Source organism: Hippichthys cyanospilos, chromosome 3, assembly GCF_059441005.1.
Source record: "Hippichthys cyanospilos isolate Australia breed blue-spotted pipefish chromosome 3, RoL_Hcya_1.0, whole genome shotgun sequence".
NCBI lineage: Eukaryota > Metazoa > Chordata > Actinopteri > Syngnathiformes > Syngnathidae > Hippichthys > Hippichthys cyanospilos.
In genome coordinates, this window is record NC_142371.1 from 20,699,039 (window position 1) to 20,724,819 (window position 25,781).

Consider the following 25,781-nt stretch of genomic DNA (forward strand, 5'->3'; position numbering starts at 1 on the left):
CGACCCCTGTGGGGATAAGCAGCTATAAAAAACGGATGGACAGATGTATTTTGTTCCATTTTTGTTTTTATTTTTCAAGACCCTTATACAATTGTAGAGTCACTGGAAAAAAAGGTCAAGAACCACTAACAAGCTACTCCGTACGTCATGGCTGGTACGACCTTGACTTCAACTGCACTTAAAAGGTAAAGAAAACAATCAGATCGATGCCTCATGAGTGCAAACTCAGCCAAGTGTCTTTACTCCACTGGAGAGAGTCGAGTGGCTTTTTAAAAGTTGCATCAAAACAGAGCGCACAAGGCTAGGGGGGAGGGGCGGAGCCAACAATCACGAGTGCCAAACTATGTAAGGAAAGTAGGTCAGGGGCAAGGCCGGGCCTCCTGCAGGTCGAGTAGACCCAGCAGAAGGCCACGTCACCATATTTGTCGGCGTAAACATGACACTGATAGTTTAAAAAAAAAAAAGCAACACTCTTATGTCATTTGATTCTTGATGCAAAAAAAAAAACATGACATACTTACTTTGAGAACCACTGATCTAAATATTATATATAAATCAATAATAAACATATTAATAATAACAATACAAAATAATAATCCTCGGGGTGATTTTGAAGATAAATTTGTCATTCATCGTATGCTCTTCCATTTTCATGTCTTCCTTCTGCCCCTCCCACCCGCAACAGGAGCCTATCAGGTAATGTCAAACACAATGCCAGCCAATCAGTGTCCGGTCCACGAGATGTGATTGACCTTTGCTTTCCGACCCCCGACAACTCAACTACAAAAAGGCGGATGGATAAAAATGGATCTAATCAGCGTAGAGAAAGTATAAAGTTAGAGATTAAAATTTAGATGACCGCTTCAGCGCAATTTGATCGCAATTTGATCGCAATTTGATCGCGATTAATCTTGTGACTTTGACGCTCCCATACTTGAATCTACAAAAATACACACAATGCTATATTTGAATAGTGGACAAATCCATCCGTAACCACTTAAACACTTGGAATTTTTATGTTCTGAAAAGAGCATTGAATTCTTTTTGTTTAGCGCTTGCGAGGCCGGGTGAGGCGAGAGCCGAACTTGCGTTAGCTTCGCTATAATTATTTACTTGTTCTGCCGGTTTCCTTTTGAACGACTGATCAGATTTTACGTTCTGGCAGAAGTGTTTCGGGAGTAATGACGTCTATCGGCCTCAGGCTGAGCTGGTGCACCTGTAACCAGTTCCTTATGTTTAATGCCAAAAACCTCTGAAAACATGAACGACTACACCCAATTTTGCATGCGTGAATATGATTTAACAAAACGCTTCACAAGCCCCGTAATTTGTGATGTTACGGTCTTAACGAACAGAAAAAAATACTGAGAAAAAAAGAAAACTTGCTCGTATTTTCGTCCTTTTAAAAGCATATGTTCATGTAGTGGTTCTAATGTATTACGTATGAAGTAAAAAACAAACAAACAGCAAAATGAATGTTTAATATCAAATAATTTCTCAATAACTGCAACTAGATTGTACTTAAAATGAACTCTTTGGCGTGAAATGACGTCAGTTGGTGTCCTGCACTGAGACACGCTGTTTATCGATTGAAAGTACGTTTTTTTATGTAAATAAGGGAAGGCGAAATGACTTGGGGACTTTTGAGTTTTTGATCATTAACTGGAGGCGTGGGGGAAGTACTAAATACGGCCAGCAGATGGCAGTATATGCGGCGGACTCGATTTAAAAAATTGAAGGAAGATGTCATGTTTAGCAAACTTAAATGAAAAAAAAACGAAAATATGAAATAGAACTAAAAACATGTACATCTATTGGTGTGTTCAAAAAGAGCTTTTAAAAAACTGCCTTTTGAACGCAGACAATTTCTTTTATTTGCTTCTTTTTTTGATTTATGTTCTCACTTTTTGAAATATGTTTATTATATGTTTCATAAAATCAATCATTCAACTTTGTAAACAGCACCAACCTACCCAGAAGGAGGGAACAAAGTCAACGTTTTTTTGTTTGTTTGTTTGTTTTGTTTGTTTGTTTGTTTGCTTCTAAGGTATGACGGGCAGGGCAGGAGTGTGAAGTTTCAATACCTGACCCTCATTCCTCCCTCAATTGTCATTGCTGACAAGTTCTTTCTTCTACAGTCATCCCCTGCAATTTGTGGTGACTTAATTACTGAGCGCTGGGGTTAATACCAGAAAACCACAAGTAACGCCTTCCTAAAAAATATGTTATATTGCAGATGTTGACAGGTTAAACCAGGGGTATCCAACATGTTGTTATATGAACCCTAATTAAGTGAAGGATTTTGATCATCGTAGCACACAGCGCTTCCTTATTTGGCTTTTCAACCTCTTCTGTCATGTTTATCTATCTATCTATCTATCTATCTATCTATCTATCTATCTATCTATCTATCTATCTATCTATCTATCTATCTATCTATCTATCTATCTATCTATCTATCTATCTATCTATCTATCTATCTATCTATCTATCTATCTATCTATCTATCTATCTATCTATCTATCTATCTATCTATCTATCTATCTATCTATCTATCTATCTAAAAAGCTAGCTATTTGAAAAGCTAGCTATCTGAAAAGCTAGCTTTTTAGCTAATTAAATATCTATCTATCTATCTATCTATCTATCTATCTATCTATCTATCTATCTATCTATCTATCTATCTATCTATCTATCTATCTATCTATCTATCTATCTATCTAAAAAGCTAGCTATCTGAAAAGCTAGCTTTTTAGCTAATTAAATATCTATCTATCTATCTATCTATCTATCTGTCTGTCTGTCTGTCTGTCTGTCTGTCTGTCTGTCTATCTATCCATCCATCGAGCTTCCTGTCTGTACACACACACACACACACACACATACACACACACACACACACATATATATATATATATATATATATATATATATATATATATATATATATATATATATATATATATATATATATATATATATATATATATATATATATATATATATATATATATACTTCTTTCCTATTGGATTGAGCTATGATGCCACCTGGTGGTATTTTACTGCATTACAGGAAATGGCATAAGCACAATCAATGGCAGGTATTCTTACTGTGACAGGTTCTTGGTTTGGAATGCCCACTGAGGCCAGAATGCATTTATGGCTGATACTTCCTTGTTTAATTTCATCCCATCCTCATCCTCCTCCTCATCATCCATTATTTTCTCCCTCCCTCCCTCTCCCTCTCTCTCCATCCGATTTGTTGCTCTCGTCCCTCACCCAACTGTTGTGCTCAAAGATAAAAGTGGAAAAGGCAAACAGCAACGGGTAAGCCCCTGTAAGGTTCCTCTCGTATTTATTACTTTTGCGGATAGAAGCTATAATATTGTTGAGCAATCATTTTAGGAAGTCTTGGTTGTTTTTTGTTGACGGGTTTCTGCTGAGCTAGTTGGCGTGTGGAAACAGTGACTCAAACGTCACGTTTCAACTCTGAACAGGGGATGCGCAGTGTATTTTTAATTTTATGGGAAATGATCAAAAGTCTACTTTCCCAAATACTTGCACATTCTCCTTTATTCTTTTTTGTCATTAAAATCATCGTCATCATCATTTTAAAGTTGCATTCAAGCTGGATTTTTATTCGTAGTATGTTTTTATATTATAAAAAGGAGCTTGTCAATACTTGATATTTATTTAAATTTAATTTATATATTTAAATCATTTAATAATTATTTAGCTTGTTAATCTACAAACTGGATAGATGGGTGGATATTTAAATTTTAAAATAAAAAATAGATTATATTTGATACATATGTGTGTGTATATAAGTTTTATATGTATATGTATATTAGTTTTATTTTTGATTTGATATTTATGCATTTGTATTCTATTTATTTATTATTTTATTTACTTCTTGTTTCATTTTGCTAGGCTTCAAATAGCTTTGATATCTACGATTCAGCCATACATATTTTATTCACTATTTTGAATGTCAAATAAACACCTAAATGGTGTGATTATAATAATGATCATACTCTATTATTTTTCATCAAGGTGGCATTTGATTTTATTTATAAAATGTTACATTTTTTTTTCCCAAAACAATTATATTTAAGTATAATTTCGTTTTGTACTTTGCTTGTTTATACATTTTGTGTACTTGTACTGTTTTTGTGTACTTGTACACTCATGTACTGTTCAGAATATGGATCATATTGATGCATAAATATGTTCATATTTAGTATTTTCCGACCCCATGCAGGTATCTTATATTAAAATGGATTTCTTCTTCCTAAAAATATGACGCTAATGGGTCACTCCCGTTAATGGCTGCAATATTTAATTGCAACCCAATAAACCCAATCCTCTTACATTTAGTTCAATCTATTGATTGCATATAGGGCAACGGATTGATTAAAGCCTCGTGTGTCCACCGGGGGGGGGGAGTATTGTAAATCATCAAAGGCAGGGACAGCAAACAGCCCTTTGAAAATTAGACCAAAAAATGTGTTCGGTGACTCATAATATATTTTTTGTGCCGCGTTTAAAGTGTGAAAAAATATTCTCCTATGTATATGACCATCTTGTTTGTGTTCAGCATAAGGCCGTAATCATCATTATATTTGTTTGCTCTGAGCTGCAAATGACTTTCCACTTTGCTTTAAAAATGTCAATGTTCCCTCTTAGGTCTAGTTCAATATTGACAGAGAGGACACGTAATTACATTTTCTGCTTATTATTGTTGTTGTTGTCATTTTGCCCCCCCTTTCCTTGGCAGGAAGTGTCCGCCATTAATTGCTGTCCGGTAGGAAAGGTCATGAAGTTTGGCATTTGAACATGAATATGAATGAATCATAACTTACTTATCGCTTATTTCATCGTCAAGGTTGCGATGTCTAATATGAAGGGTATATTCCAAACAATCGCGTTCATCTTGCCTGTGTACCATTCTTACAACTCGTTCGATCCCCAAACGTATATTTTCTTAATTTTTTTTTTTTTTTAAGATTTTTTTCCCCCTCAAAATGTTTGGCTTAAATAAGGTCAAACTATGGCTGGAACTAAATTAGTTAAGCACCACAGTTAGAGATTATTTTAGTACTCATGTAGTAAGTAATTACTTTGTTGTTGTTTAAGTGCTGTAAAAATAAATTGACATGAAATGTATTTTCCCTCTTTGCCCTGAAGAGGTAAAACGGTCATCAGGTTCCACGTCAGAAGCGAAACATGGCGGAATGGGAAGTTCCCGCTTCTTTAGCATCCGCCCAATTCGAGGAAAACGCATCAGCTTCAATAGGTAAGGAGTCACGGTTAAAATAGTGGACTGCAACTCAGCTGATTTCAGGGTGAGAATTTCTCAGTCTTGGATTTTGCTTTGTGACCTGCAACGATTTTTAGCTGTGCATTTTCAAGACTTGATAGCTTGAATGTCTTGACCTCTTAATGTTTTTGGTAGCGTGTGAATCCGAAGTTGTTTCCAAACTTTTGGCTGGAGCCGTAAATATTTAAATCCCACGCAAAAGAAATGGTTAAAAGCAGGGGTGCTCAATGCGTCACCCGCTTGGCTATTTTTGGTCCCCCGCATGACATCGCACTAAATGTAAACGGAAAAAGAAAGTCAGCCTAAAAAAAAAAAAAAAACTTCAATAGAGAAAAAAAAGGCGTGGTTTACATCGGAATCTGACAGCAAATATCAAGTATCGTATTTTCCGCACTATAAGGCGCACCTAAAAGCCTTCATTTTTTTTTAAATCTGATGGTGCGCCTTATAATCAGGTGCGCCTTATATATGGATCAATACTGAGATAAGGATTGGTAGATGGGGAATGAAGTGATAAAGTAAGTTTTACCCGTTTCTTTTGTGTGTTTACAGTTGAACGAGGTTGGTCATATTGACTGAGTTATTATGCTATCGAGAGCTTAGCGTTATTATTTGAGATATTATTGTTATTACTTTGAGTATTACTATATTGTGATTGAAAACATTTTAAAATGGAAAAAGTTTGTAATTAGTTGAGGGTCGGCATTATAATCCAGTGCGCCTTATATGTAGAAAAGGTTTGAAAATATGTCATTAATGGAAGGTGCGCCTTATAATCCGGTGCACCTTATATATGGAAAAGGTTTGAAAATATGTTGTTAATGGAAGGTGCGCCTTATAATCCGGTGCGCCTTGTATATGGAAAACGTTTGAAAATATGTCATTAATTGAGTGTGCCCCTTATAATAATAATTTTGCCGACCATGCTTTCCTTCATAATAAAAGCGTATCAAGGTCGTTTAGGTCATACTTTGTTATGCTACAGTTTATTTTGAAGCATCGGCTGGCTTACTAACAACCTTTTGGTTTTTTACTATAATGAAGCGACTTGACAGGCAACGCATTCTCCCGTATGTTTCATTGCAAAGTTACTGCCTGGTAAAACAGTATTCTGCTTTACTGCAAGACTAAGTCACTGCACTTGGACGAACGTGTGAGCGACACAACCCAGATGTGTATTATTATTTGTATACTGTTCACTAAGTGTGTTTCACGAAACATTTTTTGGCGATATCGCGGCAAAAGGAGATATTTATTATATTGGTGCTGCGCTCCTCACTGGTTTTTGGGATATCAACAAAGGATCCTTAAAAAATTCGGAAGTACCACCGCATCCCTCCCATCCCACGTCGGCAATCGGAAAAGTAGATCAGAAAAGTTTGGGCGCCTCCGGTTAAAAGGAGCACGCGTTTGTACGAGGAGCGGCGGAGTTGAGCGACAAGGAAAATGTGCTAAATTTCCTCATTGATAAGATTACGCCCCATTTCAAAAACGGTGTACTGGACTTCATTCGATCCGTCCTGAGGACTTTTCTCCCAGTCAATAGGTCTTGCGATAACCTGGAATGCTACATGGTCCTGACGGCGGCGGAGAAGACGGCCATCGGCTCCATCTGCTTCCTAGCGGGGCCCGTCACGCTGCTGGAGAACGCCGTCATCCTGGGCTTGATCGCGGCCACCGCCTCGCTGCGCCGGCGTCCCTCCTTCCTCTTCATCGGCAACCTGGCGCTGGCCGACGTCTTCGCCAGCTGCTTCTTCACCACCAGCTTCCTGGACTTTCATTTGTTCCGCCGCAGCGACGGCCCCACCGCGTACCTCTTCAAGCTAGGCGGCGTCACCATGGCCTTCACCAACTCGGTGGGAAGCCTTCTTCTGACCGCCCTGGATCGCTACCTGTGCATAAACCGGCCGGCCAGCTACAAGGCGCTCCTGACCCGCCGTCGAGCTCTACTTGGCTTACTCGCCCTCTGGAGCGCCACCGTTTTCGTCTCGTCGCTGCCGTTGATGGGTTGGACGTGCCCGGCCGGGTTGACGGCCCCTTGCTCCCGCCTTTTCCCCTACATAAGTCGGGGCTACCTGGCCTGCTGGACCAGCTTCATCCTTGTCCTCCTGGCGTTCATCCTGGCCGCTTACGTTCTGATCCTGTGGAAAGCCCACCGCCACGAGGCCTCCATGAGCAACCTCCAGGGGGCGGCGGGGGCGGGCCACGCCCGCATGAGGTTGGACATCCGGCTGGCGCGCACCTTCGGCATCATCCTGCTCACCCTGGTGGGCTGCTGGCTTCCGGCGCTTTCTTTCATGTTGGCCGACGTGGCCGCGGCGCTGACCCGCGCCCAGCAGAGGGCCTTCGCATTCTGTAGCACCCTCTGTCTCCTCAACTCGGCGGTAAACCCGCTGCTTTATGCCCTGCGCTGTCGGGAGCTCAGACTCGCCCTGCTGCACCAGCTCAAGGTCCTCAGCCGGGCCGCCGGGTGTAAAAAGGCCACCGCGGAGGAATTGGACCCACGAGCGACATCGGTAGAAAACTGTACCGCCCGAGAGAAGCATTTTGGAAATGACGTAAAAGCGGGAGCTGGAGATTAAGAAACTAAAAGGGCACTCGCATCTACCCTAACACCATTTTTTTTTTAATGAATTAATACCAAGGGAGTGAAACGTTGACTGTGTTACGCTCAGATTTTTGGGTCAAGGATTCAATATGCCGGACCGGTATATATGCCCCAGCAGCATGAATTGAGCAAAAACTTTTTTTTGTTATTTTTGTCACTTGTAAGCCACACCGGACGACAAAACACATGTGGAAGGTTTTTTTTTTTGTTTTTTTTTTAATTTATTTCTTTTTTCATCTCCAACAGACTGAGCATCTTAATATGTTCAGAACCAACATATTTATTAAAAATGGATGGATGAATGGATATTTTCAATATTACACCGACTACAGCAGATGTAAATAGTATATTCAAAATCAATACTTCGATAGCATCTTCTACTGTCTCCCTTTGTTTAATTTATTATTTTAGTGAACGTATAAACATATTGCACATAACTCATATAAACAATCATATATATATATATATATATATATATATATATATATATATATATATATATATATATATATATATATATATATATATATATATATATATATATATATATATATATATATATATATATATGAGCATTAAAATGTAGAAATATAATTGAAAATACAATTAATATAATTGAAATATCTGTCACAAACATTCATACAAGATATCATTCATTTTCTACACCATTTTTATATTTTTAATAGTAGTTACTTTTTGAGCACAGGCATTGAGTCACATCAGTTCTCTCTATTTATTACAGTGACATTTTGAATGACCTCATAATTGTAGTTGTGTTGTACAATGTTTTATCTAGGTATGATGACATGATGATGCTTGTGTGTATTTATGTTGGGGGTTGGGGGGGGGCGGGGGACGGTTTACTGTTTCAATATAATTAATTTGCTTTAAACCGTGTCTGATTTTTACTCCATGTGCAGCACTATACTGTACTCGTATATGCGGTGATAGTAGTTTCAAAAGTGCACGATAAATAAAAGTCGTGCACAAAAAGCTGACAAAAATATTGAGTCTGATATATTTCTTTTGTTGTATTTTATATTTAATAGCTAGGTACAGTACCGCACTTTGCGTCAACTGCTATTTAAGTTTATTTAAGTGTAAATGAATAAAATTGAGTTGAGAGTAACTGTTGCAATTGTTTAAACAAACAACTTCCCTATTCCAAAACAAAGATTTTTATAAATATGTCGCAGACTGGTGAAATTGCTGTTTTCGCGAGTCACGTGATAACCACGGTGTTCTGGCGTTTGCAAGTGGTCGTTTGAGTCGGGCGATTTTTAAAAGGCAGTACGTTTAATTAGAACTGAAAATACATACACTAAGACGTGGGTAAAAATTAATAATAACCAAAATAAGTTTGACTTTTATCCTTTGGTAGCTGCCATTTACATGACAAATTGTCGTCCAACTTCACGCAGCAATTTTAGTTTGAGATAAACCATTGCAGGGGGTGCCTGGTAGAAGAATGTCGTAAAAATTGCACTCAAAGGCACACAACAATATTTATTTTTCAGAACTGGATCAAATAGTTAAGTAGAATACAACGTATGTATCAGAATATAGCGGTGAATAAGAGCAGACGGCAAGCAGGGTTTGCAACATTACGACAACCCCCGCTCTCTGTTGCTCATTAGTACGCTCCGCCATTGTGACGTTTGAAAAATTAACAAGGCTCAGTCGGTTCCTGGCTCTCGGAGTGATAAAAAATCCGTTGTCGTGGGAAAGAAGGCTGACGCCTCGAAGCCCGGAAAAGGACGCCCGGCTCCGGCATTAGAACTTGTCGAATCTCATATCTGTTGGATTGACGTCCCATTTTATCGCCAAAAATGGCCTGCGGGGCGACGCTAAAGCGCTCGATGGAGTTCGAGGCCCTCCTCAGTCCTCAGTCTCCCAAGCGGAGACGGTGCACCCCCCTACCGGGGACTCCCGGCACTCCGTCTCCGCAAAGATGCAACAACCTCCGCGCCGCCGTCGACGGCCCGACGCACTGCGTGTCGCCGCAGAGCGTCGTCGGCGAGAACAGACTCACGCCGGGTAGGATTTAATTTGAAATTTTTGCTCTTTTTTTGTGTTTCTTTTTCTGGGGTGGGTGTCATTTCTGGCGGGGGGGGGGGGGGGGGGGTAGATTTGGGTGGAGTGGTTAGCTTGAATGGGGGTTGGAAGCTAACGTTTAGCTCGCTAAGCTAACAGCCGCGAGAGGGAAACGTCCTCGCTATTCTCGATATATGACCTATATTTCCCCTCGGTTCGTCGAAATCTATCATTATTGGCCTTTGTTGTAAAATGCGTCACTGCGAAAACGGATTTTTTTTTTGACATGTTGAACTCAAACATAGAATTTGTTAATGTCGACATCACGTCTTCCTTCCGTAGCCGTGATGTTTTGCTCACGTTGTCATTGCAAAATGTGGAAAACCGGCAGGTAAAGGTTGGACAAACGATAGTAAGTGAATCGGGATTGCAGGCTGCGAATTAGGATCTGCTACCATCTTCTTGGATTGGGGTGGTTGGCGTTAAGGGGTGTTCCATTATTCCTTTCCTCCTGAGAGTGGGAGGGCATTGTTCATTTCCTCCATGTCTTTGCCTCGCCCTCATCATCCTTATGGATGAACTGAGGTGCAGAAGTGGCAATTAACGCTGCAGAAATCAACAGAAGAGACCCATCATCACCACAGCGAATCCTCAAAAATGGTTGACCGACTCTGACGCCATGTTCTTCCCCCCGTGGTTGATGCCGGTGGTGATTTTTGTGTTTAATCAATTTTACACCATTCATTTGTCGAGGATGGTTTTCAAATTGGGGTGTGTGAGAATTTAACAAGGTTTTTACAGTTATCAGTGTTTGCAATGCATTGGCTGAAACGATACATATCCTTCTCAAATGAAAATTAAATTAGTTGAAACAGAAGTAACTTATTAAATTGTGTTATGCTGACTTTATTTTTAAGTTTTATATGGATGCACATCCTCATTAATTTCCTGTTATTTAATATTAGGGCTGCACAATTAATGACCAAAACAACAATCTCGATTATTTTGGTCAATAGTGAAATCGCGATTGTTTGTCACAATTATCATGTTTGGTCAAATGTAAAATAAAAACCCAACCGGTATATAAACAAGGTTTCAAGACGTCAAACATACAACTAATAATGAACTAAAATAAATCAATTAAGTCAATAATAATTGAAACAAATGGCACACAGGGCAACACAACAACAACATTGCCCCCTGGCGGTAGTGCTTGAATTGATGTAATAAAAAATATGCTTGACTTTTTAAATGTTCATTTCGCTGTGGATCAGCTGAGTTAATCGTGGCAGCCAATATCAAGATTGCAATTAAAAAACTCGATTAATTTTGTAGCCCTACTTGATATTTTTTCTGGACTAGCTGAGTAAAATACACCAACCGATAGGCCTACTACTCCTGAAGGAGTCCCAAGATTTAGTGAAATTGCACACGGATGGGATGGAAATATTTTGTTTTCTATCAAAAAATGCTTTGCGCTGGTTGGAGAGAAAAAAAATGTAAATGTTTCACAGGTGATACATTAATTTGGAAAAAAATTAAGAACGGCCGGTTTAGGATACGATGTACTGATTGAGCATTCGGGTGAATTCCCGAGGAGTTTTGCCCAAAATGGCCGAAATGTTATTCAATATTTGGTACGGGCCAGTGAGTGGCAATGCGACAAGAGCTCCCCCGCCCCCTCCCGCCGATGACATTACGTCAGAATTTGACATGAGGTGTGTATGGTCAATTCAATTGAAGCGTGGTCATGAGGTCGAATTCTGCATTGTCCAAAAAGGTCCCCTACTACGAGGCTGAAATTTGCTCAAGACCATCTATGCAATCTAGAGGAGTATTGTGAGAATGTGATGAGACCAAAATTGAACTTTTTCATTTGAAGACAACTCTTTGTGTTTGGTGGAAAAAGCAGAGTTGCGTCACAAGAACGCCGTACCGACCGTTCAGCATGGGGGTGGAAACATCATGTTTTGGTGATACTTTTCTGCAAATGGGACAGGGAGACATGTCCGGCTCAATAGCGAGACAAATTGGACCATCTTTTGTGATATTTGCGGTGTAAACCTCCTTCCATCTGTCAGAGAATTGAAATTGAAACGGGATTGGGTCTTCCAGTTTGCTCATGGTCCAAAGCTTACAGCCATGAAAACCAATCAGTGGGACAGGGGGGGAGAAAAAAAAAAAAAATCTCATGGTTCGGGGGTTTTAAAAGTAACTTTTGCTCTATGCCATATGTATTGGCCTCCCATTTTCGCAAATTGTTTAAAAAACAATACAATGTGATTTAATTGGATTATTTTTATCATATTCTGTCTATCACACTTGATAATGAAAATTACAAACCCCTTTTGACCCTCTTACTCCTGAACAGTCGTACTGCAGTCCACAAGGGCCTGTACCCTGCATGGTTTCCAGGTTTTTTTTTTTGCAACACACCTGATTCAATTGATTAAGTCATCTGCAGGAGCATCACAATGATCAGATCACTTAAAATCGATTGTATTGGGAAGAAAAACTTGGAAAACGTGCAGGACACCGTCCATAGTGGGCTGGAGTTTGAGGGTTAAACTTTTCAAGGTGCAAATTTTTAGGTGGCCTAATGCTGCGTTCAGATGGAGCGCGACGTTTACGCTCTACGCGAGGCGTTTGCTCGCGAGGTCAAGATGAAGTTCACTTTTCGCGCAACCGTATCACGCGAGGGGAGGGGAGTGAGCTCGCCGCGCACTTTACAGTGGATCCGGAAAGCAGAGCATTGCTGAGAACGTTCATGAAATATGCAGAACTTTGGAATAGGTCTCCCACTTCTAGGAGATGATAGGACCAAGCTTTACCAATCAAAATGGAGTTATGACATTTAGCACAACCTAGGGGCCATTTTTGGGGTCTTATAAAGGGCTCTCCCATTGTGACTTTATGAAAGGTAAACATAAGTGCTCTCTTTTTTATTTTTATTTTTTAACCAATAAAACACCCAAATCTCATGCCTGAACTTACTTTCTGTAAATTTATAAGGTTGATAGATGATTAATTTCAAAAATGAAATCTATCAGAGGATTTTTCTAAATCGAGTGGGCCTCACAGTGGACACTCACGCAAATGTGTTGCGGTACAGTGATACAATATCATTCATGCTTGCAGAGTTGACTCAACAAGCTGTCTTTTTTTCATTATTCTGCTTTCCAAATTGTTCTTGGCACGTCAGCACCTGTCTCTGGTTAACCAAAAAAGTAAATATATATATATATATATATATATATATATATATATATATACTTTTTTGGTTAACCAGAGACGGGTGTTGAGAACAATTTAGAAAGCAGAAGAATGTCCATCTAGTCATTCATTTGTTTTTACTAAACCTGGTATACATTTTAATGTACCAAATATTCACTATTTTGTTTAAAGATCAAAATTGTTGGCGTTAAATGGAAAGGAAAACTAAACCTGTAATTTCAGCATTGTGATCCTGTTACACCGTGATATATTTGCTCAAGGTTATAATACCATCTGAATCTGATATTGACTCTGACTCATGCCTAGTTATGGCATTAAATTAGATTTTGCTGATACTTGCATATAGACCCTGTAAATTCTCGCGCACCCCATTTTAGACTGGTGACATAAGATATAACGTGTGGCAGAATGGAGAAAGTACTGTTGGCAGTTATTGTTTTATATAGACAGTCGGGATGGGAAAATACCATTCATATATTCCAAATACTTGGGTTACATAATTCAACCACAACCGCGAGAAAGGTAGTGTACCCGAATACCATAGATTAAAGTTTAAATCAAGAACCCTTACATGTGAGCGTTAATATTAGAGATTTTGGATATAGGTCGATATCCGATACTTTTTTGGGGGCGACTGATACCCAATATTAATATGGGATCGGCACACCACTAGCAGAAATGTCTTTTTTCTGGAACTCTTAACAATAGCCTGTTGCACGGAGTTTAGCATTAGAGACAAGAATGCATATTAATGAAACAGTTTTTTTTTTTTTAGTAATGCTAACTATCGCATGTAGCTCATAGCACCATGCTAACGTTTAAGCCCAAGAGAGTCACTGGACTAAAATGAAGCCCGATTGCATTTCAGTGCACTTTTCAGCGACATGTCCCAGTTTCCTGGCATGAAGCATTGCTAAAAAAACAAAACAGTGCATCCATTGAAGCATGGCCTTTTGTTGATTTACCGTAACTTGAACTGAGCCGTCATACCCCCCCCCCCCCCCCCCCCCCCCCCCCCACACCTTTATAAAAACACACACAGTGGATTTTCTCACAGTCCAGCCTCTGTCCGCTCATGTCCCATCTATGTGCTCAACCTTGCGCTCGCTTCATTGTTTGAGCCTTCCAGCTCGCTACCTTTGGCCACGTTTCCCCACTAGCCTTCGGAAGGAAGTGTGTGATTTACTGCTTCGGCCTGGCCATTGTTACCGAGCAGCCGCCCCCGCAGCTGAGTTTTGCAGTCCAACGCGAAGACATCTCGTACGCCACGATAGAAGCCGGTCACGTGACTTCTCGTAGTACGCGTTACTCCCACAAATGCCCCTGCCTGTCAGTAGCTGATGGGTAGCTTTTGGACCCCCACCCAAGATAAATTCAGGGCTTGCTGCTGCTGTTCCTCTTGAGGTCATTCACTTGAACGCAGAGACGGCTAACGTTGAATGGTTCTGCGCTGAGGATCCAGCAAGACTGAAAAATGACGGAAAGTTTCAGGTTGACACTTGGGCTGCACGATTAATCGAGTTTTAATCACAAACGCGATATTGGCTGCCACGATTAATTAGATTAGATAATTTAGAAAGTCAAGCACTTTTTTTTTATTACAAGTAAAATCGAGAACTAAACTATAGTATAATTGTGGTTAACAATCGTGATTTCAATATTTATAATATATTGCCCCACATCCTGAGACGTTTTAAATGTCTTTCTTACCCAGATAGGCAAGCAATATTGAAAGTTACGCATAGGGATCCTGCAAAATTACAACAGAATTACACAGATCCTGCAATTTATATAATAGTTTACTCAGATCTAGCAAAATAAATGATTATTTTTATTATTTTTAGATCTCTGGTAAGGATGAACATGTATCTATATTGGGTTGATAACGGGCCTTCTTTCAAGGTTTCTTTTCAAGGTTTCAAAATGGTTGACTAGAAAATAGAAGATTGCCCATCTGGTATTTTCATGTAATGTTATTGAAAAATGCTATATTGGGGATATACAGTTCTTTTCTCAATTATTTGTCAAATGTTTTTTTTTTTTTTAATTTAATTTTTATGCATCAGTGTTTACTATGTGTACTTGCTATTGGTGACTACTGAGAGTGGAATGCTCATACTGGTATCGGATATTCATAATCTTATGAAATTAGAAAAAAAATATGAGGAGCGTCCTGCAAAAATGCAGGCTAAAAGTTCCAAAGTATTTGTATTATTATTATTATTATTATTATTATATTTATTTTTTTCACGCACAGCCTGTAAATAAAAAATTGCTCCTTTTCCAGGCGTTGTGAAGGGGGCTTTAGATTGGTGCGTTATCAGCTAGTTTGTTTTCACAGGAGCTTTCTTTAAACTTTGACCCCTTTTAAAGTTGAAAGCGCACGATATTAGCTTATCGCTAGCGTGTCAATCTGCAGTTGAACAGTTTATTTTGTTCTTAATGCTCATTGAAACGTGAGAATCCCAGTAGAAGCCACAGATATTTCATATTTCAAAAGACGACAATGAATAAGTGCTCCAAGTCATCATCACGAAAGTGTTTTGGAATTGAGGTCTTTTTGTTTGTCCTTCTACAGAGCAGATCTTCCAAAATCTGCGCCAGGAGTACAGTAGGATCCAGAGGAGGCGGCAGTTGGAAGGTGCCTTCAACCAGACGGAGGCCTCGGACGTCCCCAGCCCTTCTTCATCCCTGCACGCCCCAAGCTCCCCACCAGGTAGGTGAAGACTCATCTTTCTATACCGCCACGGACGTTCACTGCCATTGACGTCTATAGACGTGGAAAACAAATCCATTTCGACCGGGATGGCAGTGAATGAGTTTGCGTTTTGAGTGGTGGCCTTGCAAAGGTATAATATATGATCGCCATGATTGTTGACATTTAGTGTGCTATTGTTTTTGGTTTCTTCAGGTGCCTCCAGACGGGACCAGCCCTCATTCACGCTCAAGCAGGTCAGCTACCTGTGTGAGCGCTTGCTCAAAGACCACGAGGAGAAGATTCGCGAGGAGTACGAGCAGATCCTCAACACAAAACTCTCAGGTAACTATGACCATTAAATTCTGTCCATAACAGATATGATAAATCAGTTGTAGGGTCCGGTGATTTTTGATCGAACAATAGAAACGGAGTCTTTTGGACTTTTTTTTTTTCCCACAGAACAATACGAGTCCTTTGTGAAATTCACACAAGATCAGATCATGCGAAGATATGGTGCCCGGCCTGCTAGTTGTAAGTACAGAGATATATATCGTTTTTTTTTTTTTCTCCATTTAAGCATTTTTTTAGGCTTGAGTTGCCAACCATGCCCGCTCACTGAGCTTCGTATCTTTTCAGATGTCTCCTGAAGGCACCGCCACAAGATCCCAACGTCTTTTCTCACATCCAAGATGGCTGCTCTTCTAAAGCCCTCTACCACTTGATTTTTTTTTTCTTTTTAATTTTTACCCCACCATATACACGCAGTGCCATGGTTTAGCCACTTTTTATCCAAAACTTGCTGCTAGCCAAAATTTCGACAAAATCATGAGACGCTCTTTGTCCTTTCCCCCTCCCAATTCTTTATAAAAATTTTTTTAGATTATCGTCTTTTCTCTGGCTGTCTCTCTATCTGAAAATGTGGACTGAAACCAATGTCAGTGTGTTCAAACTGGTCTGGCACTGTAGACTACAAAGCTTATTGTTTTTCTTGGCTCATGTGATAGAAGTGAGCAGCTGTATTTAATGCCTCTCATGTTGTCTTTCCTCACTCGCTTTTTTTCCTCCTCAACATGAGTGTGCTTTCCTTTCTCCCTTTTGGAAAAATAAAAGTTCAGTGATTTAAAATCTGCTGGAGATTTTTTTTTCTCTTTTGTTTTATGTTAATAAAATCAAAAACCGAGAAAAAAACTGAAAGAGTCATGTACTATAATAGTGACCTCAATATATATTATCAGTATGCAAATAAAGTAATCCTTACCGTACTTTTTTTTTTGCTTTTGAGTGATTTCTGAGTAGTTTAGTTGTAGTTGCCTTAAAAGGGACACGATAGTCTACATTTCACCATGTTAAGGAGTAAAAGATTACTATTTCTTCGTGAACAGTTATCACTTAAAAAAAATATCTATAAAAATATATATATTTCCACTTCCTGTCTCCTGGCAATGAATTCACTTACGTTGAAGGGGATGTAAACAACCAGCTGTTTGTGAAGGTCACATGACCCAACAGGTGATCCGTGATTGGTCGTTATCACTTAACCGAAGCATTTTCCGTCCAAAGGGGGTGGAGAATGTGTTACCGAATAAACTATACGAGCAAAATAATTTATCAAACTAAGAATATTTTTTTTTTACTCCAGAAAATGCTTAAATTGTGCACTGATCTTTTTTTTAACATACATATGGTGCAACTGCATGACATTTTACGGACTTTAGCGCCACTACGTGGTACATTTGTGTACTAACACGATCCTTTTGTTCCTTCTCAATATAGTGTGTACTGTACAGCAGTAAAAATCACGTTGAATTCACATGACCCGGTGGCCCGAATAAATCACTGCTTTGTTGTTGTTTTTTCCCCCCCTCGATTTGTTTTTGTTAGGAGTTATACGGTATGCAAATCAAACTGAACCCCCACGTCTCCGTTTCCGGGCGTGGCACGCAAAGGGAGGCGGGAGCTAACAGGCAGGTAGCTAGCTAACAGGTAGCGTCAGGTAAGGCAAACCTCCATTCTCATGTTCCTCTTAGCTTGCTCGGAATTATGGACTAGGACTGTCATATATTCCGAATTACGCGAGGCTTGTTTGTTTAGTCGCTGGAAGGAAGGAAGGGGAAAAAAACTCAGGGGACTATAATTATCTTCGAGTCATTTTTCTCCACTCCCCCTCCTTCACTTTTCATTCGAGGCGGCAGGCGAATACGGCGGCTAGCAACAGACGCTCGCTGCTACTGAGAAAAACAAACGTAAAATAAGATAATTGAATCTAAGGACGATTGGTTGTTTGGATCGCTTCCCATTGAGGTGCGTTTACCCACTTATTTCTTTTTTTATTTATTTTTTTGTCACTTGAATATTTTCAAAGTTGTGTTGAATGTGTTTATTGGCGTTTGAGGAGGAGCGGATGTGTGGTGAATAATGTTTGTGCATACATAGCATAGTTACAAAGTATACTTTGTAATATTGGGAAATAATAATCTTTTATTGTGGACTCCGAGAGTCAATATTTTGGTGTTATATTATAATTGAAAAGATATATCCGAAAAGTAAATACATTAAATGAGTTAAAAATCACGTTTGGTCACCTGTGGGTCATGTGATGTTCACGAACTAAGCTGTGATTGGTCGTTACGGTCTTTAGCACATGTGATGTAATTTTATGTCGACAGAAAGTTGCAAAATGCGTTTTTAAAAGTATTTATTTGTACTGGAACATTAACTGTCATAAAATTCACAGCAAAAAGTGCCAAATAAAATAAGGAAATACACTTTTTTTAGTTAAAACATTTACTAATGGGGATTTTTTTTTCTTGCCATAAACTTTAATTCTATCCCTTTTTCGAGCTTTTTTTTGTCATATGCATATAAATGTTTCGAGCAAAGAATTCTTAATAAGAAAATGGGAGATTTCATATCTTCAAATAAGCATTCCTTTCCAAAGAATTCTTTGCAACGCAAGATATTTTTCGTTTTTAGACGAAAATATACATTTCTTCTTATAAGCCATTTTTACTTTCTCAACATTGACTCAGCAGTTTTGATTACAGGCAAAATATTTTCCTATGGAAAGTTGAATAGTTACTTAATGCCTTTATTTTTGTATACCTGAAAATAACTAACAAGTCTACTCACGTGAAATTAAGACTTTTATTATATGCTATTTAAACTATGTTTTGTTCATGTTTATTTAAAATGCATCAATAGTAGCGGCGCTCCTAATTTCACTGTGTAACATACCTGCTGTACAATGACAAGATAAAGGCAATCTTTTCTGTTATAAAAGAGCTAATATCATCCAATAAAATAATCTGGTCCCTAGTAAATGTCTTTTGTTGCCGTACAAGTAAGCGGCGCCGGCGGCGATGGGCGACGTGGCCGTGGAGCAGCAGGAGCCGTTCCCTGTGGAACGAGAAGATGAGAAGCGGGGACCCCGGGACGGAGAAGACCTCCCTGACGGGAGGCGGAAGTTGGGATGTTGCGAGAAGTTCCAGCAGAACATCTCCAGGTGGATGCTCCCGGAAAACGAGCGCAGCACCTACCTGCAGAGAGCCAACTGTTGCCCGCCGCCCATCTTCATTATCGTCATAAGTGTTGTCGAGGTAAGATGTGGAACGAGAGCGCCGCTTCCTTCCTTTTTTTGTGGCTCGTGATTCATCGCAGTGGCTCAGAGAATAGGAGCCTCCCAAAAACACGTTGTCTTCAAAAGGGCCACTTGAATTATCATTGCAAAGGGTATATCCTTTGTGGGATGGTGAGCGCTAAATATAAACATATTGTGGCGAAACCAGGTTTAAAATGCCAGTTAATTCACGTGTTCAGACTAAAAGACTCTACACTAAATTATGAGAAAATAATAATGATTTTCGTCATCGAATGCAGAATGTACGATAAGTTGTATTATTGGGGGAAACTAAAACGTAGTAATAAATAAACGAAATTCTCAGCCTGAGTGAAGATTGGCCGTTTACCTGAAACATTTTTCTTCAACAGCAAATGGCGAAATTTGAGTGTTTTTTTTAAATTATTAACAGTATGAAAAATAAGGAAGTCATCAAATTAATTGTGAATAAAGAACTTTACTTCTAAAAATGGCTAAATAAGCAACTATCCCTTTAAAATTCGAATCCAAGCGTTCAAGCTAAAAAAGAAGATGAAAAATATGAGAAAAAAATATGCGACTGAAGATGAATATTTAAAGCATGGCTCATGTACTTTAAGTTGTATTATGAAGAAGAACAAATGTGATATATTTCAATAAATCGTAATTTAATCTGAAAGAAAGTTTTTAACTCATTTACTAGGGACCAGATTATTTTATTGGAAAAAAGTTATTCTATATTAGAATACATATATATATATATATATATATATATATATATATATATATATATATATATGTAGAGAGAGAGAGAGAGAGAGAGAGAGACGGAATATTTTTCGAACACACAAACCGTCAGAAATAGCAAAACAAACAAAAATACTTGTGTATTTTCACATTCAGTGGTATAACTATTACTACATTAAAAAAAACAAAAAAAACAATTGTCTTGTATGATGTGAAAAGAAGCTACAATTAGTTTGAAATGTGTTTTTCCTTCCTAACTAGAAGAAACCTGGAGACATGAGAAAGAAAGCCTTTTAGACTTTTAGTGTATTTTTAAGGACTCAAGTGGAACTACTTTAGAATAATTTGCAATAATTTTCAGGAAAATAAACACTTTATATCGCAACGTCAGACAAAAATGTTATGGAAATTGCATCGAGTTGTCAAATGATGAGAAAAGACGTTTGGGTCTACATCTCGGTGCGAGGGTTGCATTAAGTGGTACCATTCAGTTATTTTTTGGTCAAGTCCTTTGACAAATGACCCAAACGCAACTAACGGACATCGGCACGTTATCGTTGACTACAATCTGTTTAGTTATGACTGTTGCACGTGCCAATCATACAGGAAGTACTGCGCTCATTTGCTCAAGGAGAAAATTCAACATTTGAAATCTTCGGAAGGCGAAACGCCAAAGGAGCTCATTGCAACCTAAACGTGCGTGTCGTGTCTCGTCTCCAGCTGTCCGTCTTCATTTACTATGCCGTGTGGAAGCCTCAGAAGCAGTGGGTGACTCTGGAAGAAGGCATCTGGAACAGCCGCCTCACATACAGGCCCGAGTACAGACGGGAAGCGTGGCGCTTTCTCTCCTACATGTTTGTCCACGCCGGGTGAGTGCAGCCGCACGTACGTGGGAAAGAGAAGGCGAAAAAACAAACAAACGGCATATGCTGCCGTGTCCTCCGCTCAAGCTGCTGCTTCAGCTTTGAAGTCTCTGCAGAAGTGTAGAAACACTGGCTCTCTTTTTCTATATCACTAAAACCATAGGTGTGGAACTCCAGTCCTCGAGGGCCGCTATCCTGCATGTTTTCCGGTTTTCTCTCCCCAACACACCTGATTCAAATGATTAGCTCATTAGCAAGCTCTGCAGGAGCTTCAAAATGATCCCAATCATTTGAATCAGGTGTTTTTGAGGGAAAGGGTTTGAAAACATGTAGGATACCGGCCCTCGAGGACTGGAGTTCGACAACTGTGACTAAAACACTGAACTGAGGGTCCCGCAAGGAGAAGAAAAAGTTCAAACATAACCATGACAAATCTTAGTGGTCTCCGGTGTCTCGTATAACAAATGCAGCGATACATCTACTCATGGAAGTTTCTTGCCAGGTTCTTCGGAAAAATACCGTTACGAAGGAAAATTACGAAAGGCGGAAATGATCAGTGTGTAATAACGAGACAACGGTGCACGCTTGAACAAGACTTTATTGTAATATGTCCATTTGTTACACTTTTTATGCTATTTTTTAAACTGGCAAGCTTTTTCACGACATTCCAGTTCACGCGGTAGCACTAAGAAACGTACAATTGACATTAGCTATTAGCTTTGTACATATTCACATTAAAGCACAAACATACAACATTGGGCTGTCGCATCTGACGTTAGCGCGGTTAGCACATCGTTAGTACATTAGCGGGAAGGCTGACAAACATCACACAGGAAGCAATTTTCATGACCGCAAATTATAAAGCAAACCTAGGCATAGCTAATAATAAATGCAGGTGTCTGAACATAACCTACCCATTTCCGGTTCATACCTGTGCGATGTTGTTAATACCCTGCCCGCTCTTTGTTTTAACTTAGTACTTATTTTACGACATTTCTGGAGACGGCAAAGTAAGAATTTCATTGTATGGAGAAACTTGTTTCTACTCTGTGCACATCACAATAAACACTTGGACTTGACTCGACCAACGTAATGCCGATATGTATTTATTACGGTTTTTGATGCATTTTTATAATTTATGCATTTTTTTTCAGGAGGGGGGTTGTTACAGATTAGGTTATTCACATTATTAAATATTCATTAACTAGACTACTTAATTTCGTAAGTAAATGCACCACTGTAATTCACTGTGAGAATTGGTACTAACAATCCATTGATTCCTTTTAGAGTGGAGCACATTGTGGGAAACCTGTTCATGCAGCTGCTCCTGGGTATCCCCTTGGAGTTGGTCCATAAAGGCTTTGAAGTGGGAATACTTTACCTGGCCGGAGTCTTGGCGGGTGAGGAACGCTCTTGACGTAGTGCTCTAAAATTGGATTGGAATTTCTAGACAACGTAGTTGATGTTAAAACATCACTTTCAACAAGTCTGCCTTGTCAACATCCATTCAGGCTCACTGGCAAGCTCAATCTTTGATCCCCTCAGTGCCTTGGTGGGGGCTTCCGGGGGGGTCTACGCACTTATCGGGGGCTACTTCATGAATGCTGTGGTGGTAAGCATCCTTACGTGCGCAATAGTCAACGATAAAACCCTCAGAGTTATGTCATGCATGACCAGAGTTGCACCCAGTGTAGTAAAAGCCAAATTCACCCAAGACATGGCAAAAACATGGCACACAGAGTAACACAGCTAACTTACTTGCAGAGTGCAAACCAAGGGGAAAAAAATTAAGCCTACTTTGGACCAAGCACATTATTTACTTTTAAGCAAATTTTAATTAAATAGCAGTCAAAATGTCATTTTTGGTCATTTCCAACCAAATTGATTCCAATTGGATTCTTCAAAATGGGTCTCAATTGACAGCTTGCACTGTACATATTAGGAATCTGGTGAGGAAACTTAACACCATTACACACTGGTAAATAATATATGAGGGTGAGAAAAGCAGATGTTTTTGTCATGCAAACGTGGGAAACATTGCCCCCTGGTGGCAGGATAACAAAAAATTGATTAATTGTTTCATATATATATATATATAATATATGTGTATGTGTGTGTGTGTTTTGCATGACAAAAACATCTGCTTTTCTCACCTTCATATATTAGTCCAATAAATACACTAGTAATATTCCATGAGTGAAGGATTTTTTTTTTTTTTTTGCTGACTTGTTGCAGAATTTCCGAGAAATGATCCCATTGCTCGGTGTGTTTCGCATCCTTGTCATCGTGATTATCGGTAAGCAGACGCTGTGCGTTTAAATTGACACTAGATATTTAAGTTTTAGCGAGATGCATACTATGCATTGCAGTGGGCGTGGACTTTGGCTTCGCCTTCTACAGAAGATTTGCCGGCGACGAGGGCGGTATGAAGGTACGAGTGGCTGCTTGCTGCGTGTTTGCTACGAATCCAAATTAGGTGCCTCCGGCGTGCCGCATAACCTCGCCTCAAAATGACTGGCATGTCCTTCGTTAGCTGCTTGTCGTGGTATATCAGCCAATCATGTTACAACTCGATTCATGCTTTTTGTAGCTTCTTTATATATTAACACCATCAAATGCATTATCTTTCAAAAATGTTCAGCCTTACTTGTTGTTAGCTTATGAACTGTCAAAAAACAAATAAATACAGTGGGCCCCCGGTTTACGAGATGAATTCGTTCCACGGTTGGGATCGTAATGCGAATTCGCCGTATGGCTGGCAATCCAAACCTATGGTAATTAGCTAATGTGCGTAAAACCCCAGGTAAAAAACATCAAAATTGCATATACATATTAAAAATTGGTATCAAAATAGTAGAGTAAGTGCTACCTATATATAATATACATGCACACATTTAAATAACAATAAAAAATATATAAAGGATGTATTTATCTTTGAGCAACTCTTGTTATGCCCATATTCCCTAGAGAGGGTAACCTACGCTAGGCTATCTTAGCTTTCTTCGTATTTCTTGTTTATCTCCAGCTTGGTTTCCATATAAATCATCTTCTTACTTCTCTCTTTAACATCATTAGCAATCTTGGGACCCATAAATACCCAATTCAAGTTTGAATTAAGCACTCAAATGCATAATAAATACAATATTTAAAGCACTCAGACAAGATCAAGTTTTTAGGCAGCCATCTTTGTGACCCCGTGCGCCGACCAATAGCAGACCAGCATTTCCTTGGCCCCATGACGCTGACCAATAGTAGACCGGTATCTTAGGGAGTCAAGACGCCGCCCAATAGCAGACCAGCATTTGGTGACGCGTTGCAGCGGAGAAGGTTTGACGCCAATAGAAAATAAGAGCTATTACCTAAAAACGACTCAAGAGGGAGGCAAAACAACAAACAACCAACCCCACAGGTCATGACAGTTGTTGATGTTAATCGTAAAGCGGGATAAATGCCTTGAAGAGGGGACACAAAAATCGGTATTCCACATAGTAACGTGAAAAAAAAGTAAGCCAGGAACGCCGTAACCCGTGGGTCCACTGTAGTTATCTGAGGTATTTACAGTGAGCTAGCTAACTGTAAAAAATAACTAGCTGGCTAACTACCTATGGTCATGTAACAAGCCAATGCTTCACTGATACATTGCACACGGCGCGTTACGAAGTTTAACCCAGAGTTTTCTGTGGCGGCCAGGTGTCATTCGTGGCTCATTTCGGGGGGATCGTGGCGGGCATGACGGTGGGCTACGTGTTCTTTAGTGACTACAACAAGAAGCTGCTGAAGGACCCTCGCTTCTGGATGTGTATCGTGGGTTACCTGGTCTTCTTCCTCTTCGCCGTGATCTTCAATATTTTCATCTCGCCCGCGGCATCCTAGCGTTGTCACTCAATAGTTCTTAGCTTTAGTTTGTTTAGAGATTTACACTAAGTGCCTTATAGGTCTTCTTTTACTATTTTACATATTGTATTTTATCTTTTAATGCATGTGTTCATATTAAAAAGTATTTGTTTTCAATATGTTTCTGTGTACCTATGACGACTGTGTAAGTTTGATTTTACACTGTGCAAGTTGTCACACATCGCAGAATGCTAAATTGTGACCTAGAATGGTTAGTCACTCTACGTGACGGCTAGCCAACTCAATAGCACACCTATTAGCAGCTAGCCAATTAAGTTATAAACGTTGTATTGTAAATAACGTGTTTCAAATGCAATAACACACTTACTGTAGCTTTATAATAAAAAATAAATAACAGAGATAGTCAAATGGCAGAGACTTAACACCACTTAAATGTTTAAAAATACTTTAAAATACTAGCCAAATTGGCAACTTGGAAAGTAAAGTAGTTGAGTCAAGTAACGTAAGTAAAAGTAAGTAAGTAAAAAGTAAGTAAGTAAAGTAAAACTTAGTAAGTTTTTATTGTGCTTTGAACAATAAAGCTATATTTTAAAAGCTCGTTGAAAAGCAAATGTTTGACTTAACCATTGCTTGTGAAATAGTAGCATATGAACCAAGTTATGTGAAATGGTTGCTGGTGGTAAAGGGCTTTGAAACGGCATTGATCGTTTTAGCATAGCAGCGCGCTATAGATTGAACCAGGCCTGTGTGTATCATAACGTATTGATAAGGCAGACTCCTTTTTTCCCCCCTCATTTGATATAAACTCATTTAGTATTAGATTGCCG

At 39.2% G+C, this 25,781-nt stretch overlaps 3 protein-coding genes across 5 annotated transcripts; all 3 read left to right on the top strand.

Moving 5' to 3' along the window:
* The first annotated feature begins 1 nt into the window (after position 1).
* On the top strand, positions 2 to 8,346 carry cnr2 (cannabinoid receptor 2). 2 transcript variants are annotated; one of them, XM_088411038.1, is made up of 3 exons: positions 2 to 185; positions 5,188 to 5,296; positions 6,860 to 8,346. In XM_088411038.1, the coding sequence occupies exons 2-3, from the start codon at positions 5,227 to 5,229 to the stop codon at positions 7,900 to 7,902; spliced, it is 1,113 nt and encodes a 370-aa protein (XP_088267164.1). In that variant the 5' UTR covers positions 2 to 185; positions 5,188 to 5,226; the 3' UTR covers positions 7,903 to 8,346. The 2 variants fall into 2 exon arrangements, with proteins under 2 accessions (XP_088267164.1, XP_088267165.1); XM_088411039.1 differs by lacking the exons at positions 2 to 185; positions 5,188 to 5,296 and adding an exon at positions 3,286 to 3,327.
* Positions 8,347 to 9,584: 1,238 nt separating this feature from the next.
* akirin1 (akirin 1) lies at positions 9,585 to 17,019 on the top strand. The gene is made up of 5 exons (XM_088411160.1): positions 9,585 to 9,965; positions 15,775 to 15,912; positions 16,108 to 16,236; positions 16,354 to 16,425; positions 16,531 to 17,019. The coding sequence occupies exons 1-5, from the start codon at positions 9,758 to 9,760 to the stop codon at positions 16,539 to 16,541; spliced, it is 558 nt and encodes a 185-aa protein (XP_088267286.1). The 5' UTR covers positions 9,585 to 9,757; the 3' UTR covers positions 16,542 to 17,019.
* Positions 17,020 to 17,684: 665 nt separating this feature from the next.
* rhbdl2 (rhomboid, veinlet-like 2 (Drosophila)) lies at positions 17,685 to 25,112 on the top strand. 2 transcript variants are annotated; one of them, XM_088410987.1, is made up of 9 exons: positions 17,685 to 17,887; positions 18,080 to 18,195; positions 19,236 to 19,490; positions 20,957 to 21,105; positions 22,387 to 22,499; positions 22,611 to 22,711; positions 23,335 to 23,395; positions 23,469 to 23,530; positions 24,790 to 25,112. In XM_088410987.1, the coding sequence occupies exons 3-9, from the start codon at positions 19,254 to 19,256 to the stop codon at positions 24,970 to 24,972; spliced, it is 906 nt and encodes a 301-aa protein (XP_088267113.1). In that variant the 5' UTR covers positions 17,685 to 17,887; positions 18,080 to 18,195; positions 19,236 to 19,253; the 3' UTR covers positions 24,973 to 25,112. The 2 variants fall into 2 exon arrangements, with proteins under 2 accessions (XP_088267113.1, XP_088267114.1); XM_088410988.1 differs by lacking the exon at positions 18,080 to 18,195.
* Positions 25,113 to 25,781: the final 669 nt, after the last annotated feature.